Source organism: Phytophthora sojae (genome assembly GCF_000149755.1).
Source record: "Phytophthora sojae unplaced genomic scaffold PHYSOscaffold_7, whole genome shotgun sequence".
NCBI lineage: Eukaryota > Oomycota > Peronosporomycetes > Peronosporales > Peronosporaceae > Phytophthora > Phytophthora sojae.
This window is the reverse complement of record NW_009258121.1, coordinates 1737126-1755246: the sequence shown is the minus strand read 5'-3', so window position 1 is coordinate 1755246 and position 18121 is coordinate 1737126. Positions and strand designations below refer to the sequence as shown.

Below are 18121 nucleotides of genomic sequence, written 5' to 3'. Positions count from 1 at the left end.
ACCTACGCGTGCAGACTAAGTAAAATACAAGTGTTCTGGCATTCGAACCACAGGTCAGGTGTATCAGTCTACCGTTAATAACAACGTATGAATGGTACTTATGTTGTTTGCAAAATAGCCAGCAAATCGGGGAGCGTGAAAGGGGAAATAAAGCGCTAGAATTTGCAAGCGGCTTTGTACTTAAATTCCTCAAGTGGGGACGTCGTCCAAAACTCTGTGGTCAGCATAGTTTTGGGGGTCGACCCCTAAAGCAACATGAGCGCAGCGACCGTGATGCTCCGCTAGTAATATGAAATACTCAGGAGATATGCAGGACTAGCCACGACATCTTGACTGCATGGTGAACCTCTCCACGACGCAGTTACTCATTCCTGACGCCCCCCACCGATTCCTCAACCAGAAAATGCGCCTCGCAGAACTTGGTCAACGCTCGACCGAATGCATAATACTGCATCGTGGTCTCAGCCAGCGCCACATCGCCTCCTTCACGATGCTGAAGCTTCTTCGTCGACGCGCTGGCGTCGGCAACTACCGAATAGAACGAAGAGAGACAGTCCTCGCTCTCACTGTTGTCGATCTGTTCATGCACACGCTCAAGCCGTTTCCACAACGAGCCACACAACGAGAGCACTTGGTCGTGGTGCTCCGTGGCGCCTTGCAACCGAGCCACCTCCTCTTGAGCTGCGGAGATCATCTCGGAGACAGACACCTGGTTCATGACATCGATTGCCAAGGCCTCAGACAGAGGCACCGCGTCACTTGAGGTACCAGAGTTTGCCAGCATGGCCAGCTTGTCCACCACCGTCGATATCTTCAGCCGCTTCTGCGGCTCGAACGCACACATTTGCTCAACCAATTCCCATTGACTGTCGCTACACGTAGGTCGCCCAGGTAGCTTGCCGTGAGTAGCATGGTGTCTCACCGCGTATCGGTCCGCAACACGCCACGGAAGGCAAAGGCCAGAGTCTTCGCTAGCGTTTAGTGCCTCCACGACCCGCATGACTTCCACGATGCACATACCGAGAGAATAGACATCCGACGCGATGGTTGGGTTCGCTTGTCGCTGGGCTTCTCCTGCGTTGCTGGCCGAAAAACACTCGGGGGCCACCCAATGCCACGCACCTGAAATCGGAGCCGAGTATTCGCTGTTAGCGGCAGAGCTGAGACCGAAGTCCGTCACTTTTGCTTTGAAATCGCTGCCGATCACGATATTGTTCCCTTTTAGGTCTCCGTGCACCACTCCGCGTGCGTGGAGGTACTGAACTCCTAGCGCAGCCTCATGCAGCTTCGACCACAGCTCGCCAGGATGTTTTCGCAAGTAGTTCACCAACGTCCCGTTGGTAGCGTACTCGCAGACGAAGAACGGTCGTCCGACGTGACAGGCCCCGAAGAGCCGAATGACATGGGGATGGCTGAAGCCGAACCAAATGCCGACTTCGCGACGGAACATCTCGAGAGCTTTGCGTTTCTGATCAGGGTCCGTATCGGCTTTAGTAGCGTACGGGTCCTCTGACGCCGATAAACTCGACCAAGATTCTGAAGCATCCGCTCTGCCACCCGACCCTGGCAAAGTCACTCGTTTCACCACCACCTCCGAGTCCAGCCACTTCGCTCGGTGCACGCTCCCAAAGCCTCCTTCGCCCAGACAATTCCACTCGTCAACGATCAACTCGTACCAGGGGATGAACCACTCTGGAATGAGTTCCGACCAATCTTCCGTCTCCAACTTGCCGGTGATATCGTCATACACCTTCTTCATGAGATCCAGCTCGTCCGGTGTGTATTTTCCTAGAGGAGGATTTTCAATCTCGGCCTTCAACGTCTTCAGATATGCGAACCTTTCCTCCACCGTCTTTAATTTTTGCAGCAAAAGATAGGTGTCGGATAGTCCTGCCACACACGATCTGGTCTCGTCACGGCGCTGTTGTTGCCATCCTGATCCCGTCTGACTTTCCACCTCTCCACTTAGTGATGCCATGAGCGACTCGATGCGCCGCTGCAGCGCGTGAAAGCTAGTACCGGTGGCGTGCGTTGACGACAACCGCACCATCAGAGCTTGATCAGGCGACATTTTGATCGTCTGATAAAACTCGGTGATAAGCGCGTGGAATTGCTCCAGTAGGGCTGGACGGTGGGTTGACGCCCCCAGTCGTTCATGTAGGAGCTGTAGTTGGCCGAATGCCGCGCAATATTCGCTGTTGTCGCACTTCTGCATGTAGATTTCCAGCCTCAGCCACGATTCTTGAACTTTACCGAATGCGTATTCTTCACAAGAGAAAACCGGTTCCTGCTCCGGTTGGCAGGTGGTGGAATACTCCCTGGTAGCCAAATGCTCCAGTTTATAGACGACCGACGACAGACTTGCGCGTTTATGAGGGTCTTGACAGCACATTTCCCACACTAACTCGCGGACAGCATCGAGGGGGCAGTTGGGTGAGAAGTTGCTATAGCCTTCCTCCGGGGCCCACGATCCTTTACATTTCAATGCCCAAGCTTCACCGTCCCCACTCCAAGGTCTCTTCTTCGTCGAAGCTTCCAAAATGCACATTCCCAGAGAATACACATCGGATTCATACGCTGGCGACTCCCCTTTCACAACTTCTGGCGCCTGCCAGCGCGTCGAATTGACTCCTTCGCCCGATGTTACTCTGAAACGCTTGGCTGATCCACTCAGCCCAAAGTTCGACAGCTTTGCGTTGCAATCACTGCCGATCAAGATGTTACTGCACCGCAGATCGCCATGAACAAGGTCGCGCTCGTGGAGATACTCCAGCCCCAGCGCAGCCTCGTGTAAGTATCTCCACATCGCCGATTTCTCCACTGATGACGACTTGACATATTCTAGGAGTGAGCCCTGACTCGCGTACTCACACACAAAGAAGAGCAGGTCAAGGCCAACGTCACACGCACCGTACAGTTTGAGGACGTTGGGGTGGCGGAGCTGTTGCCACACACGAACCTCGTCATCGAACGTTGAGCGGGAGGCGTCTGACACGAACAGCTTCACGACCGCGTCGGCATCGAGCCACTTGGCCTGGAAGTCACCCCCGATAATGCCGTTCTGGCTGTAGTGGATGAGCTTGATTTCCGACGGGTGAATAGAGCAGTTTAGTGGAAGGCGAGTTACATCACCGACGATTGCCGCTGTATCGGTGGCGCGGGATTGAACTTCGCGTCGAATGAATGGCAAGAGTACTCGCTGGATTTCATGGTATCCCTTGTCAAAAGCGAGTCGGAGCGCGGCCATTCCATCGCTGCTGACAGCATTCGCATCGGCGTTGCAGTCCTTGACTAGATACTGGACCATTGCAGCATTGCCTGCTTGAGTGGCCTTCATCAAGGCTGTGTATCCGTGATTATCGTTGGCATTTACGTCAGCACCACTTTGTTCGGTGAGGTACTGAACGGTAGTTAGTTGGTTTTCTTCAGCAGCCACCATCAATACCGTGTTTCCATCATTATTCTTAGCGTCCACGTCAGCGCTGCATTCGCCAGCCAGGTACCGGACAAACTCGATGCGTCTATGTCGAACGGCCTCAATCAGCGCAGTATTTCCTTTGTTATCCTTCGCGTTCACGTCGGCGCCACATTGTCCTGCAAGATACCGCGCAACGTTCATCTGCCCACAATGAGTGGCCCTTATCAACGCGGTGTATCCGTCTGTGTTCTTCTCGTTCACATCAACGCCCCATTGCTCGACGAGATACATGACAATGTTCATGTTGCCGTATTGTGCGGCCATCGTCAGGGCAGTGTCTCCGCCATCACTCTTGGCGTTGACATCGGCGCCACACTGCTCTGCATGGTACCGGACAAACTCGATGCGGTGATATCGAGCGGCCCACATCAGCAATGTGTACCCATCTGTGCACTTGGTATTCACGTCAGCCTGACATTGCTCGACGAGATATCGAACAACCTCCATGTGGACATTTTCTGCGGCTCTTCTTAGTGCAGTCTTTCCGTATCGGTCGGTGGCATTCACATCAGCGCCACATTGCCCGGCAAGATACCTGACCAACTCGATGCGTCCACGTCCAGAGACTGACATCAGCACTGTGTCTCCGTATTCGTTCGTGGCATTTACATCAGCGCCGCATCGCTGAGCAAGATACTTCACAATGGCCAAGTGGTCATTGCCAGCAGCCTTCATCAAGGCAGTGTCTCCGTGTTTGTTCGTGGAGTTCACGTCAGCACCGCATCTGTCCGTCAGAAGCTGCACAACGTCCAGGTATCCATATTCAGCGGCCCACATCAATGCTGTGTATCCAGCACTGTTCGCGGAATTCACTTCAGCTCGACCTTCGCCAGCGAGGTAGCGCACAATGTCCATGCGGCGCTTTTCAGCGGCCAATATCAACGCAGTGTACCCCTCGTCGGTGACGGCATTGACATTGGCACCACATTGTTCCACAAGGTGCTGGATGACGTCCCTGTGGCCGTACTCAGCGGTCTTGATCAACGCAGTGTACCCGTCATTGCTTGTGGCATTCACCTCAGCTCCACACTGGTCGACTAGGCACCGTATGTCAGCCTCGCTCCCGTATTGAGCAGCCAATATCAATGCTGTGTAGCCGGCACTGTTCTTGGTGTTCACATTGGCGCCGCATTGCCCAGCAAGGTACCGAGCGACATCCATACGGCCGTTCCCAGCAGCACAAATCAACGCTGTGTCTTCACTATTGTTCTTGACGTTCACGTCTGCGCCGCAATGCTCTGCGAGGAACCGCACACTCCCGATGCGGCCTTTTCTAGCGGCACTTATCAGCGCGGTGTCCCCGTGGTTGCCTCTAGCGTCCACGTCTACATGGTTAGCAAGGTGCCCCACACTCCCAATGTGGCCATTTTCAGCTGCCCAAATCAATACGGTTTTTCCGTCGTTATCCCTGGCATTCGCGTCCGCACCACATTGATCGATAAGGTACCGGCTCAAATCGATATAACCGAATCGGCCAGTCCACACCAGTGCCGTGCGTCCGTCATTGTCCATGGCATTCACGTCAGCGCCACATTGCTCAGCAAGATACCGTACCCACTCACTCCTGCCACGTCGAGCCGACACTATCAACGCTGTGTCTCCGCTTCCGTCCTTGGCACTCACGTCAGCACCGCACTCATCAGCCAGGTACCGGACAACGTCGAAGTGGCAGTTTTCAGCGGCCCGAATTAATGCTGTGTACCCGAAGTCATCTTTCGCATTCACGCTGGCGCCACATTCACCGGACGACTTCGATGTGACCGTATTCAGCGGCCCCAATCAACGCGCGGCTTGTTGCATTCACGTCCGCTCTCCATTGTTCAGCCAAGTACCGGACGAGATCCAAGTGGCCATGTTGAGCGACCGACCGTAATACTGTAGAACAAGCTTGGGTTTTCACATCGGCGTCACATTTACCAGCAATGTAACGCAAAATCTCCACGTCGTCGATGTGGTCTGCTGCAAATGTCAAAGCCGTGCACCCATAATTGCCGACGACGTTGACATCGGCGTCACATTGCTCAGCGAGGTATCGGACAACATCCATGTGGCTATATCGAGCGGCCCTCATCAACGCTGTCCATCCGTTTGTGTCAGTTGCATTCACGTCAGCACCACATTGCGTAGTCAAACATCGCACGACATCCATACTTCCATGTTCAGCAGCTCGAATCAACGCATTGTTCAACGCATTTTTCTGGATATTCACGTCAGCACCGCATTGCTCAGCAAGGAATAAGACAACGGCGTGGTGGCCATTTTCAGCAGCCCGCATCAATGCTGTGTATCCGGCGTTTTTCACGGCATCCACTTCAGCGTCGCACTGCCCAGCGAGGTACCGGACAACGTTCAAGTGGCCCTTTCCAGCGGCCTCGATCAACGCGGTGCACCCATCCCATCCGATTAAATTCACGTCGGTGCCACATTGCTCGGCAAAGTACCGAACAACATCCTTGTGGCCCCCTCTCGCAGCCCAAAACAGCGCTGTGTTGCCATACTGGTCTTTGACATGCACATCAGCGCCGCATTGGTCAGCAAGATACCGAATCACGTCCGTGTGGCCATTCGTAGCGGATAATAGCAGCGCTGTTTCTCCTCTGTCGCTTTCTGCATTCACATCGGCCCCATATCTCTCAACAAGATACTGTACAACAGCCAGCCTCCCGTTCGCAGCGGCCTTCATCAACGCCGTCTCGCTTCCGTACCTAGTTGTAGCATTCGTATCCGCTCCACATTGCTCAGTTAGGTACCTGACAATATCTATGTGGCCCTCCGTTGCCGCCTTAAGCAACGCGGTGTCTCCGTCCTCGGTCTTAGTATCCACGTCCACTCCACACTGATCGGCGAGGTACTGCACGACATCCAAGTGGCCACTTTCAGCGGCCAATACCATTGCTGTGTCTTCGTTCCCATTCCTAGCAAGGTACCGGACAAGCTCAATCTTACCGTGCCAAGCGGCCTGTGCCAGCGCTGAATATCCATGACAGTCATTGGCGTTCACGTTCGCGTTGCATTGCTCAGCGAGGTACTTCACAACGGACATGTGGCCATTGCCAGCAGCCATAATCAAGGCGGTGTCTCCGTTCTTGTCTGCGGCATTCACGTCGGCGCCACCTTGCTCAACCAGGTACCGCACGACGTCCAAGTCGCCGTATCCAGCGGTCCGGATCAAGGCCTGGCTCGTGGCATCCACGTGAGCTCGACATTCGCCTGCGAGGTACCGCACAACCTCCACGTGGCGATTCGTAGCAGCCAAGCTCAGCGCTGTGTGGCCCCCTTTTGTGGCGGCATTTACGTTGGCGCCGCACTGCCCAACAAGGTGGCGGACAACGTCCACGCGGCCGCCCTCAGCAGCCGTCATCAACGCGGTGCGCCCTGAATAGACCGCGGCGTTCACCTCAATGGCGTATCGCTCCCCTAGGTGCCGGACGACGTCCAAGTGGCCACCTTGAGCAGCCAGCATCAACGCGGTGTACTCGCCGTAGTGAGCGGCATTGACGTCAGCGTCGCACTGCTCCGTGAGGTACCGCACGACGGCAAGGCGGCCGTTCCCGGCGGCTTTCCTCAGCGCCTCCTCCTTCTCGACGTTCGAGACCCGCCCCACCAGCCCCTGGACTCGCGCGAGGTCTCCCGCTCCTGCTGACGCGGTGAACTCCGCCTCCGCCCCCGTCTCCATCTGCGCTGGTCCGGCTTGCTGGCTGCGTTGCGAAACGAAGAGTGGGGGTGCTCGGGCCTCGGAGTGGCGTTGGTTGGGGCCAGAGCGACCTGCAGACGGGCGAGGCGAGCGGCGGAAGGTGTTGCGGCTTCGGCCAGAGCGCCACCTCCGCCCACTGAAGCTGTCACGCTTCTAAATGAGCAGGTGGTCAGCAGACACACAGCGCGGCCGGCTTGACGGCCGCAGGCGAAGGTCTTGCGGGTACAAACGCATGGGATATGGAAGCGGTATAGCTCCTTGTATTTGCTGCGCGGTGGATCGAAAGAACCGCGCACGGCAATTTTAAGTAGAACGCACAACGCTGCGGTGAACTTACAGAGAGAAACTAATATGTAGCGCAGCAAAGCTCTCCGGGTGCAATCCGATCACCGGGTGATCGAGTCGATCTAGGGCGTAATACCGCATCGTGGCCTCAGCTGGAAGCTGATAATGCATCCCAAATATGTGCCCAAATCGCCCCAAATGTCCCAAATAATGAATTGTCTCTGTAACATTTAGGTACATATTTGGGGCCAAGTATATGACTGCTTTCTCGTAAAACTATCCCAAATATGTACCAAAACGGAGTTGACTGATTATGGTCTATAGTCTATGGGCGAGGGCGAGCGGACGCGAGCGCGAGCCTCACTCGATGCATTCACCAATCGCCAACACCCGCCGATTAGGCGGGGGCGTGTCTGTGCGAGCGAGCGAACGCGAGTGCTGCAACCCGATATTTTTTTTCTAGACACCGCGCCTGGCCGAGACGAGGAACTTAGCATAAGGGACAAGGGGGTGGGGCAGGCCGCGCAGCGGCGCCCCCCCCGAGCGAAGCGAGAGAGCCCCCCCCCCCCCCCCGCAGACCCGTCGCTAAGTCCGCAGACGAGAGCCAACGCGCGAGTGTCCGCTGTGCTGCTCTTTCATACTGAAGGTTGTTCTGTCCTAAGGGCCTGGTCGGGGAATGATCGTCTCAGTCTCGCTCGTCTCCGGTAAGCCTACCCCTAAGGTGAACCGAGCCGATGTGGTCGGTTGGCTGGAGACCGTCTTAGTTTTGGTGTGTCAAGCTGCTCGACTCAGCGCTATCACACTCGAGAACTCGCAGCTATGGAAGGCACCCTTACTGCTCCACCTGTGGGCGGCGCTGAAGCTGAAGACGCTGCTGAGAGAAGCGTAAGCGGCACGGACCCCAACGGGAGCGGCGTCGAGAGAGCACCCCCGCATGGTGGAGGCCGTGGTGGTCGCGGGGCAGGTCGCGGTGGTCGTGGAGGACGAGGAGCTTCGATCAGGCCAGCTGCATCATGGAGCGATGATGATGTGAGCGAGTTCTTTCGCCTCCGTTACGCAGAGTTAGCTGACAACTTCAAGAACACGAAGGACACCAAGCGCATCAAATATGCGTGGGCCGTCTTAGCATCAACACTCTCTGTTAACCAGAGCAACGTGTTCACTGACCAGCAGTGTCAATCTAAGGTAAATATCTACAATGTGAAAATATCTATCGGAATGAGCCACTACTAAGTTATTAATCATGATGTGCGGTGAATATTTTTTTAAGGTGAAGAACATGAAGCAAAAGTAGGCGTCTGCGCGGGAAGCAGAAGGTCGAACTGGCAACGACGGACCCGTGCGGCGCCCAAATCACTACTCCATCATGAAAGACTACTGGGGTGATGCGACGGGGATGAACAACCGACCGCATCTTAGCACGGAGGACCCGGATACAATTGCTGCTGCTGGTGATGCTGCGAGCGCCGACGTCGCTGCCTTCGCCACGCCTGCCTCATCTCCCCCTCCTCAGTCTCCAACGCCCCGCACCATGTCTGGCTCCACTTGGTCGTCTAATAAGCGACAGAAGCGCACCCAGGGGGAGTGTGTGGAGGCGGGTTTGAGTGCGGTTGCTAAAGGGTTTAGCGAAGGGCTAGAAGCTTAGGGCCAAGGACTTGCTACAGTCTGAAATGGGGGTGCCGAAGACATTGCAGCTGCTGTGCAGCAACATACCGAGCTGTTCCGCGAGCAAAGTGAGCGGGCTCATGCCCACACCGAGCAACTCTTGTCGGAAATGCAAGCTCAGAGCGAGCGACTTCGAGTGCAGAATGAAACGATTCGAGAGCTACTGGATTTGATTCGCCGCGACTATTATAATCTAGTTACACACGTTTTCTAGACTAGCTCAAAAGCTTCGGTAAAAGCCAAAATGGACTCACGTTTTCTCGAACCAACATCTCTTAGAAAGCTTGCAGTCATCTCAGAGTTGTTCCCAGTTACAACAAAATCTTCCGTTATCGAAGTTCACCCGCGCGTCATCTTCATCTTCGAAAGAAGTGTCATCCTTCAAACCCAACAAAATGTTGTGGAGAACCATCGTTGCAGCCACAATATCCACAGCCTTCTCGACGCATTTGGTGTTAATGCAGCAGTTAACAATTCTGAAGCGACCTTTCCAGAGTCCAAAAGCACACTCGACTGTCATCCTAGTTCGGGAATGCAGATAATTGTAGCGTAGCTGCTTGCGTGTCAAACCGGCTCCATCACTTTCCATGAACGGCGTCATGATAGCCGGACTAATAGCATATCCTGCATCTCCTAAAAAGTGGGTCCCCGCTGGCAAAAAGTCTTTGAAGCTGGAGCCTAAAGTAGACGCACGCCATGTGTTTTGGTCAGACCACGAGCCCGGCCGAATCTCCACGCTAGTAAAGCACATTTTGTCGTCAACAACAGCCTGCACATTTAGCGCTGGGAACATCTTTCGACAATAGTATCCCTCAAAGTCCTCGGGCCTGTTAATCTCCACTAGAGAGCCGTCTATCGCGTCCACCACTCCTGGAATTCCACCTTTCGCTTCGAATTTACCTTGAACTCGGGTCCATTCATGAGCATGCCGCGGAAAATGAACGAACTTGCGCAGCGACCGGCGTAAAGCCTTGCGAAATATACCAATCACGTCGATAGCCCAGGACTTCGAAATTGCAAACGCAGCCGTAGTTTTCTCTATAGCCACCCTGCGAGCCGAGAAAAAAAAGAAAACAAGCAACCTTCTCCTCAAAAGAGTGCTCCTTCATAAATCGATCTAACTCAAAATCTTTCAGCTCCTGACGCAGAACACCACAAAGCCGTAGAAACGTAGCTTGGCTACACCTGAGATTCTGTCGAAACCACTCGTCGTATACCGCGTCGTAAAGCATAGCCTAAAACTCTAGCGGTGTCAGGGTAAGGATGTTCTGCTTTGGGTTCGAAATTGCCCACACAGCGGTGTGGACCGCCGTCGCGAGAGCTCCCGTGGCCGCAGCAACTGCAGCAACGATGCTTTCGCTCTGCACCATCGAAACGCAGTGAAGACGCTCGTCTCCAAAGTGAGACTGGTGATTTAGTCGTCTCAGATTGGTCAGTCTGGAGACGATGAACCTAGCCGATCGAGCTAATAACTGGCCAATCAAAAAGAAGAAAAAATGTCGCCACATCGTCTAAGACGATCGAAAGCCGAGACGAGCGTTCCCCGACCAGGCCCTAAATATGTACCAAAACGTTCCCATGGTCTTAAATCATTTGAAAAACTTTGGGATTTGGGGCGTTTTCGGGGTGCATTATCCAATACCTCTCACCTAGCGCCATGATTTCTTGCTTCCTGTCTTGAAGCTTCGCCGTGGACGAGTTGGCTTGGACAACAAGCGAGAAGAACGAAGCGCGGCATTCCTCACTCTTATCGTCATCGATCTGTTCATGCACCCGCTCAAGTCGTTTCCATAACGAAGAGCACAGCGAAATCACTTGATCATGTTGGTCTATGACGCCTTGCAATACGTCAGTCTCCTGCTGAGCTCCAGGGTTAGAAACTTCATTCGTCACATCCGCTGGCAGCATCGAGGTTTGGCTGAGGACATCAGAGCCCGCCAGCTCGTGGTAGATAACTTTTGTTTTCAATCCGTTGGGCTGGACCCTCGGTCGGGCTGCAGCAATCATGTCGGGGATAGTAACCTCATTCGTGGTATCCAGTGGCGAGGTGTCGGTCAAGGCCATCGCTTGGGTTTTGACGCCGGAGTTCGCCAGTCTGCCACCACAGTCGAGATTTTAATCCGCTCCTTCGGATTCAACTTACACATCCTCTTAACACATTTCCATTGACTGTCGCTGCACAAAGGCCGCGCCGGCAAGTTGCCTTGATTAGCATTGTGTATCACCACAATTCTGTCAGGAACGCGCCATGGCAGACAAATGCGCGAGCCGTCACCGGCTTTCACAGCCTCAACCACGCGCAGTGCTTCCACGACGCACATACCCAGCGAATAGATATCCGACGCAAAGGATGGTCTTGCCTGCTGCCCTGCCTTGTCGTCTGGAAAGCACTCGGGGGCCACCCAAAGCCACGCACCGGAAATCTGAGCCGTGTCTTCACTGCTAACGGCGGAGCTGAGACCGAAGTCCGTCACCTTCGATTTGAAGTCGCTCCCAACCACGATGTTGTTTCCCTTCAGGTCTCCGTGCACCACATCACGTGCGTGGAGGTATTGGACTCCCAGCGCAGCCTCGTGCAGCTTCGACCACAGCTCGTCAGGATGGTCTTGAAATTAGCTGACCAACGTCCCGTTTGTAGCGTCGTCCGACATGACAGGCGCCAAAGAGCCGAACGACGTGAGGATGGCCGAAGCTGAACCAAATGTCGACTTCGCGACGGAACATCACTAGAGCTTCGCTTCTGCGGACTGCGTCCATATGAGCTTCAGTAGCCGACAGACCTTCCGACGCCAATAAACTCCAAGACGTTGTCGATACATCCGATTTGCCACCCGGACCTGGCGACGTTATGCGTTTCACCACCACCTCTGAGTCCAGCCACTTGGCTCGATTCACACTCCCGAAGCTGCCTTCACCCAGACAACCCGCAAAATGCTAAAGCCACGAGACAGAAGTTCTAGAGACCCGTGACATTACCAATAAGTACCACTAATCTGGTACATCCAATCTGATGCAGTACTAGGTATCTGGTTCAAACCAGAGGTCGGAAAATATAATATCATACCTTGTATTTTAGTTTTGGAGTCTCAGTAATACAGTAATCTGCCCGGGTAAGGAACGCCTGATATATATAAAGACGCAGAATACATAAATTGATGTTATGTTGAGTATACTTTTCCAATGTACTAATTTAGTAATTTCAAAATGAACTGAAGAGCAGCTTTACCTACGAGTCCGGAATGATTCCAACAGTGGCGTATGGTCGAAGCACAACCTTTGACCAGGCATCCTCGCACCACAACAGCGCTGTCAACTGGTAGACCTCGTAGGGATTATCTAGCCCTTCACCTTGTCGAGGATGCCCACTTTCTCAGACCAAATGAGGCGGAGACGCTTGGACGGTGTGGACTTCATGGGTGGAGTGGGGGAGGAGGTGGGCTTGTGGGGTGAGGTGCAAAAGAAAAAGTGCGAGTCTACCACTACGATACATGTAGTTTGAAGTCTAGTAAGATCGCTAAATGCGCGCCATTTTTCAAACGAGGGTGGATGATTGGCACTGGATTTTTCACCTCAGTACCTTGCAGTACCTTGCACATCCCCCTATCGCCACATCGACTGGAAAATAATATTAAATATGTGAGGCTATTAGTTATACACCCGTTCCTTATTCGGGCAGAATTCTGTAATCATTAAAATATCATACCTTGTATTTTAGTTTTGGAGTCTCAGTAATAATCATTGCAATATAGGGTCAGCCAATCACACAGTATTTTCACAATTATTGGCAATAAATATGTAGGATTCCGTGCTGCTGCGCCTGCACTCGCTCGCTGCGTTGCGACGCTTCCTCCCTCGTCATCACGCTGCATTGCATCCACTGCGTCTTGCGCCTCCCGCAGCGCCAGTGGAACCCCCAGCGATGGCTCGCAGCCGCCAGTGCACGTCCCCGACCTGCTCCACGAGACTGTCGCCGCCTTCTCTCGCAACCTCTCGGAGCCTCGCCACGTCGTCGACGGCACCGCGACGGTCCTCAATGACGGACCTTTGGACATGAGGTTCAACCAGCGAGACCCCGAGGCGATGACGGCGGCGGACGCAGTGAACAAACTGTCGGAGGTGCAGCTGCGATGTCGTGCGGCGTGTGCAGGTCCTGGCAAAGGAATTGTTCCTGCGCCAGCAGCTCTCACACGCGGAGGCGCTCTGCAGCGAGAGCATCAAACAGTCGCTCGACTTCCTGGCGGAGAGTGGCGTGGTGCGCTACGAGCGTTCGCAGGACGGCAAGTCGCGCGTGGTGCGTCTCTGTTCAAACCGTGCTGATTCCGTGCGTGCCCTCGAGGACCTCACGCGTGAAGTCAACGGACGCCGGAAACCGCGCGCGTTCCTGTGGCGTGAAGACGAGCTGCCGCGCAACCTCACGCGCGAGGAGGCACTGGAGCTCATAGAGGGGGCCCAGAGCTCCCGCAGCATTTTCGCCAAGTGGATGGCACCGCCGGCCGCGACGTCTACGACCTAGACATTGTATAAGTTAATCGTAATATTGCGTGAAAAGCTCAAGAGAAGGCGTTGTAAGCGGACGGCAGTCGAGAAAACAGTTGAAAACCCATGCTGACATCGACACTATTGACATTGTACTGGCGTCCCCTATCGATAATATGAAATACTAACGAGATATGCAGCGCTCAACGATGACATCTTGACTACTTGGTGGATTTCTCCACCGTGCAGTTAATTATTCCTGACGCCCCCCGCCGATTCCTCTTTCATATCGACTACAAGTAGAAATTGGGCTTCGCAGAACTTGGTCAACGCTCGATCTAACGCATAGTACCGCATCGTGGTCTCAGCCAGCGCCACCACGCCTTCTTCACGGTGCTTGAGCTTCGCCGTAGACGCGCTGGCGTCGGCAACTAACGAATAGAACGAAGAGAGACAATCCTCGCGGTCAGTGTCTGCGCTCTGTGCATGAACGCGCTCAAGCCGTTTCCACAATGAATCGCACAGCGACAGCAGTTGATCATGGTGATCCGTGGTGCCTTGCAGCCGAGCCACTTCCTCCTGAGCTGCAGAGATCATCTCGGGGACTGAAACCTGGCTCGTGACATCTTCTGCTAAGGCCTCTGACACAGATATGGCGTCACTTGAGGTGCCAGGATTTGCCAGGACCATTGCCTTCCGTGGCGTGTTGCGGACCGATACGCGGTGAGACACCATGCTACTCACGGCACGCTACCTGGCCGGCCTGCGTGTAGCGACAGTCAATGGGATTTGGTTGTACAAATGTGTGCGTTCGAACCGCAGAAGCGGCTGAAGATATCGACGGTGGTGGACAAGCTGGCTAGCGTTTAGTGCCTCCACGACCCGCATGGCTTCCACGATGCACATACCAGAGAATAGACATCCGACGCGATGGTTGGGTTCGCTTGTCGCTGGGCTTCTCCTGCGTTGCTGGCCAAAAAACACTCGGGGGCCACCCAATGCCACGCACCTGAAATCGGAGCCGAGTATTCGCTGTTAGCGGCAGAGCTGAGACCGAAGTCCGTCACTTTTGCTTTGAAATCGCTGCCGATCACGATATTGTTCCCTTTTAGGTCTCCGTGCACCACTCCGCGTGCGTGGAGGTACTGAACTCCTAGCGCAGCCTCATGCAGCTTCGACCACAGCTCGCCAGGATGCTTTCGCAAGTAGTTCACCAACGTCCCGTTGGTAGCGTACTCGCAGACGAAGAACGGTCGTCCGACGTGACAGGCCCCGAAGAGCCGAATGACATGGGGATGGCTGAAGCCGAACCAAATGCCGACTTCGCGACGGAACATCTCGAGAGCTTTGCGTTTCTGATCAGGGTCCGTATCGGCTTTAGTAGCGTACGGGTCCTCTGACGCCGATAAACTCGACCAAGATTCTGAAGCATCCGCTCTGCCACCCGACCCTGGCAAAGTCACTCGTTTCACCACCACCTCCGAGTCCAGCCACTTCGCTCGGTGCACGCTCCCAAAGCCTCCTTCGCCCAGACAATTCCACTCGTCAACGATCAACTCGTACCAGGGGATGAACCACTCTGGAATGAGTTCCGACCAATCTTCCGTCTCCAACTTGCCGGTGATATCGTCATACACCTTCTTCATGAGATCCAGCTCGTCCGGTGTGTATTTTCCTAGAGGAGGATTTTCAATCTCGGCCTTCAACGTCTTCAGATATGCGAACCTTTCCTCCACCGTCTTTAATTTTTGCAGCAAAAGATAGGTGTCGGATAGTCCTGCCACACACGATCTGGTCTCGTCACGGCGCTGTTGTTGCCATCCTGATCCCGTCTGACTTTCCACCTCTCCACTTAGTGATGCCATGAGCGACTCGATGCGCCGCTGCAGCGCGTGAAAGCTAGTACTGGTGGCGCGCGTTGACGACAAGCGCATCATCTTAGCTTGATCAGGCAACATCTTGACCGTTCGATACAACTCGGTGACAAGCGCGTGAAAACGCCTCAGCCGCGCTGGAGGGTGAGCAGATACTCGTAGGTACTCACGTGGCAGTTTGAGTTGGTCGAATGCACGGCAGTATAGGGTGTTCGTGCACGTCAGCATATATGTTTCTAGGCGCTCCCATGCTTCTTGAACTCCACCATACTCGTATTCTTCAAATGAGCAAAGCCGTTCCAGTTCGGGTTGGGACGTACTGGGATACTCCTTCGTAGCCAAACATTCGAGTTCGCAGACGACCGACGACAGACTTGCGCGCTTGTGGCGGTCGTGAGAGCACATTTTCCACACTAAGTCACAAGTTTCGTCATCAGGACACTCAGGTGACCTGTAGTCACTGTTTCTACCTTCTGGGGTCCACTGGTTTTTTTTGTACGACTTCACATCATCCTCGCTACATTGGTCAAAGCGGAGAAGAAGAAGCGATCAAAGTCCAAGTACTTCAACCAAACCGCGGACGACAATCATCCGAAGAGCACTACCGAGGAGATCATCGCCTACTTCCCCGGAGGAACCCCGCAGTTCACCAGGTTTGTAGTCACCAAGTTGCTCATTATGTTGTACTATGCGGTGCTCACAATGTTGCTTGTTATGTTGTTATGCTTTGTGTTGATGTTTGGTACTGCTCAACACCACAATATACAGGATGAGCGAGTTTTACAACGTTGTCCGCAAGCTTGATGCGTGGAAGGAGGATGTGCATTGGCTACTGTCGACTAAATGGGACGCAATGACGGACAATCCTGAGCTTTTCGACGTGGAAACGGACTCGGACGAGCTCACAGATGACACCACAGGGGCCAAGCACGTGGCCCTGGCAAACGAAGTGCTGGAGCAGCTTGAAGTTTTTGATGAAGTAGATGTCAGGAAATGCTTTGTAATACCGGTAGGTAGTATCACGGCGACATGCGTACTGGTACTGAGTGAAGATCTGCTTGCAGGCGTGCTCGCTCACACTGTTGGCCACGACAGACATCTCGCGATCATACTCCGGATTATGAACGGTCGACACTTTAAAAACGCGAGAGAGGAAACTTTTTTGTTGTAGACTTTGGTAGTACATGATGGATGCAATATATCCATGAAAGAATCCACCCAATCTTTTAGTTGTTTCCACGACGACTCAAGCCGATTGTTTGTGTTGTTGCCCAACGTAACACAGTTCTGGCGTTTGTAGGCGCACCACAGCTCTCGGCAGTTATCCCAATTCCGTTTGAAATACTCTTCAAACGGATGAGTACAAGAATCATCGACCGCATTTGCACTTCGCTGCATGTGTTCGTCGGAAACCACGTCTTGATCATCAAGTACGTCCTCCAATGCAGCATCACGGCTTCGGTTCTGAGCCAAACCGGTACTCTCGGACTGGCCATCAGTACTCGTGCTAGTAGTTGCTGGAAGCGCCGCCGCAACTGTGCACCGGCCAATTTTCAAGAGGTACCGCATGTATCTCCGATACTTCTCGTACTCTAGTTCCGTCCTAGCGTACACCAGAAGACTCATTGTACAGCGCAGTTGCTCTCTTTGCCACGAGTAGAGCCCGTAGTCAGCAGAACCAATTTCCTCACGAAGATACTTGAGCACGTGAAACTGGCACAACAGGAGAGTAGCGTCGGGAAATGCAGTCTTCAGAACGGACATTTCCGTAAAATCTTTGTCGATCAGAATACACTGGATTTTAACCCAACCTGGGTTATTCTTCTTGAACTCTTCAATGGCAGTCAGAAGCGTCGGACGCCGCTCATTCTGGATAAGAGCGTGCTGGACAAATTGTCCATGGCCGAAAGCATCGTGGGCCATGAACGAAAACATCTTATACGTTTCGGCATTGGTACCGTGGGTGGTATCGATCAAAATCACTTCCGGAAACTGGTCAAATACTGCTCGCATTTGTTTGGTTTGAAGTGTGATACAAGTTGCAACAGCCTGAAAAAATATAAACGCAGACGTTGTTAAAATTAAGCATATTCTCCGTTTCATTAGGGCATGCGCGTACCTTTTCACCAGACCTATCGATAAAGATGCGGCCAACATTTCCGTCCGCTTCTCCAAACTCAGCCATCCAAGCCTTCAGCCGTTGAGCACTTGTCGTCCGACCTAAAGCGTTCTCTCGCTTCTTCAGCCTGTGCACGAGGTTGTGCACGTCGCGGTTGGTGGGCTTGCAGTCAGTGTTATCGAGGATGTTTTTGCGAATGCCAGATTTCTTTGCGCCAGCCTTTCGTAACACATCTACCGTTTGGAGAACGGCGGGTGCGATGGCTGTCCGGACCGACGCATACTGATCATACAGCTCCTTCGTCAGTTTGTGGTTGTGCACTAAAGACTTTGTAGTAACTTGAACAGCGAGCGTTTCCCCATCCACAACTCTAACACACGCGTTGATCTAACCAAACCAATACAACACGAAATCCCGTTAAAACAGAACTAGGACATCCAAAGCTAGAATAGTATTAATAACTCTAAACATATAACACACTGATGCCATCAGCGCCCAACTGTTACCACCAGCGCCCGACCAGTCCCACC

General features: G+C 53.5%; 5 protein-coding genes across 5 annotated transcripts; 1 reads left to right on the top strand and 4 right to left on the bottom strand.

Annotated features, from left to right (window-relative positions):
- Positions 1 to 769: 769 nt before the first annotated feature.
- On the bottom strand, positions 770 to 1708 carry PHYSODRAFT_413080 (hypothetical protein; the record flags this gene model as incomplete). The annotated part of the gene is made up of 2 exons (XM_009534042.1): positions 770 to 1458; positions 1558 to 1708. Coding segments are annotated over 2 exons (840 nt in total), but the record flags the coding sequence as incomplete, so codon positions are not given.
- An 801-nt stretch (positions 1709 to 2509) lies between these two features.
- PHYSODRAFT_391338 (hypothetical protein) lies at positions 2510 to 2974 on the bottom strand (the record flags this gene model as incomplete). Its single annotated transcript, XM_009534041.1, has 1 exon — positions 2510 to 2974. A coding segment is annotated over one exon (465 nt), but the record flags the coding sequence as incomplete, so codon positions are not given.
- Positions 2975 to 8276: 5302 nt separating this feature from the next.
- On the top strand, positions 8277 to 9102 carry PHYSODRAFT_336479 (hypothetical protein; the record flags this gene model as incomplete). Its single annotated transcript, XM_009534040.1, has 2 exons — positions 8277 to 8642; positions 8752 to 9102. The coding sequence occupies 2 exons, from the start codon at positions 8277 to 8279 to the stop codon at positions 9100 to 9102; spliced, it is 717 nt and encodes a 238-aa protein (XP_009532335.1).
- Positions 9103 to 11425: 2323 nt separating this feature from the next.
- On the bottom strand, positions 11426 to 15184 carry PHYSODRAFT_412765 (hypothetical protein; the record flags this gene model as incomplete). Its single annotated transcript, XM_009534039.1, has 3 exons — positions 11426 to 11490; positions 14581 to 14973; positions 15043 to 15184. Coding segments are annotated over 3 exons (600 nt in total), but the record flags the coding sequence as incomplete, so codon positions are not given.
- A 2404-nt stretch (positions 15185 to 17588) lies between these two features.
- Positions 17589 to 17909, bottom strand: PHYSODRAFT_416517 (hypothetical protein; the record flags this gene model as incomplete). The annotated part of the gene is made up of 1 exon (XM_009534038.1): positions 17589 to 17909. A coding segment is annotated over one exon (321 nt), but the record flags the coding sequence as incomplete, so codon positions are not given.
- Between the last annotated feature and the right edge of the window lie 212 nt (positions 17910 to 18121).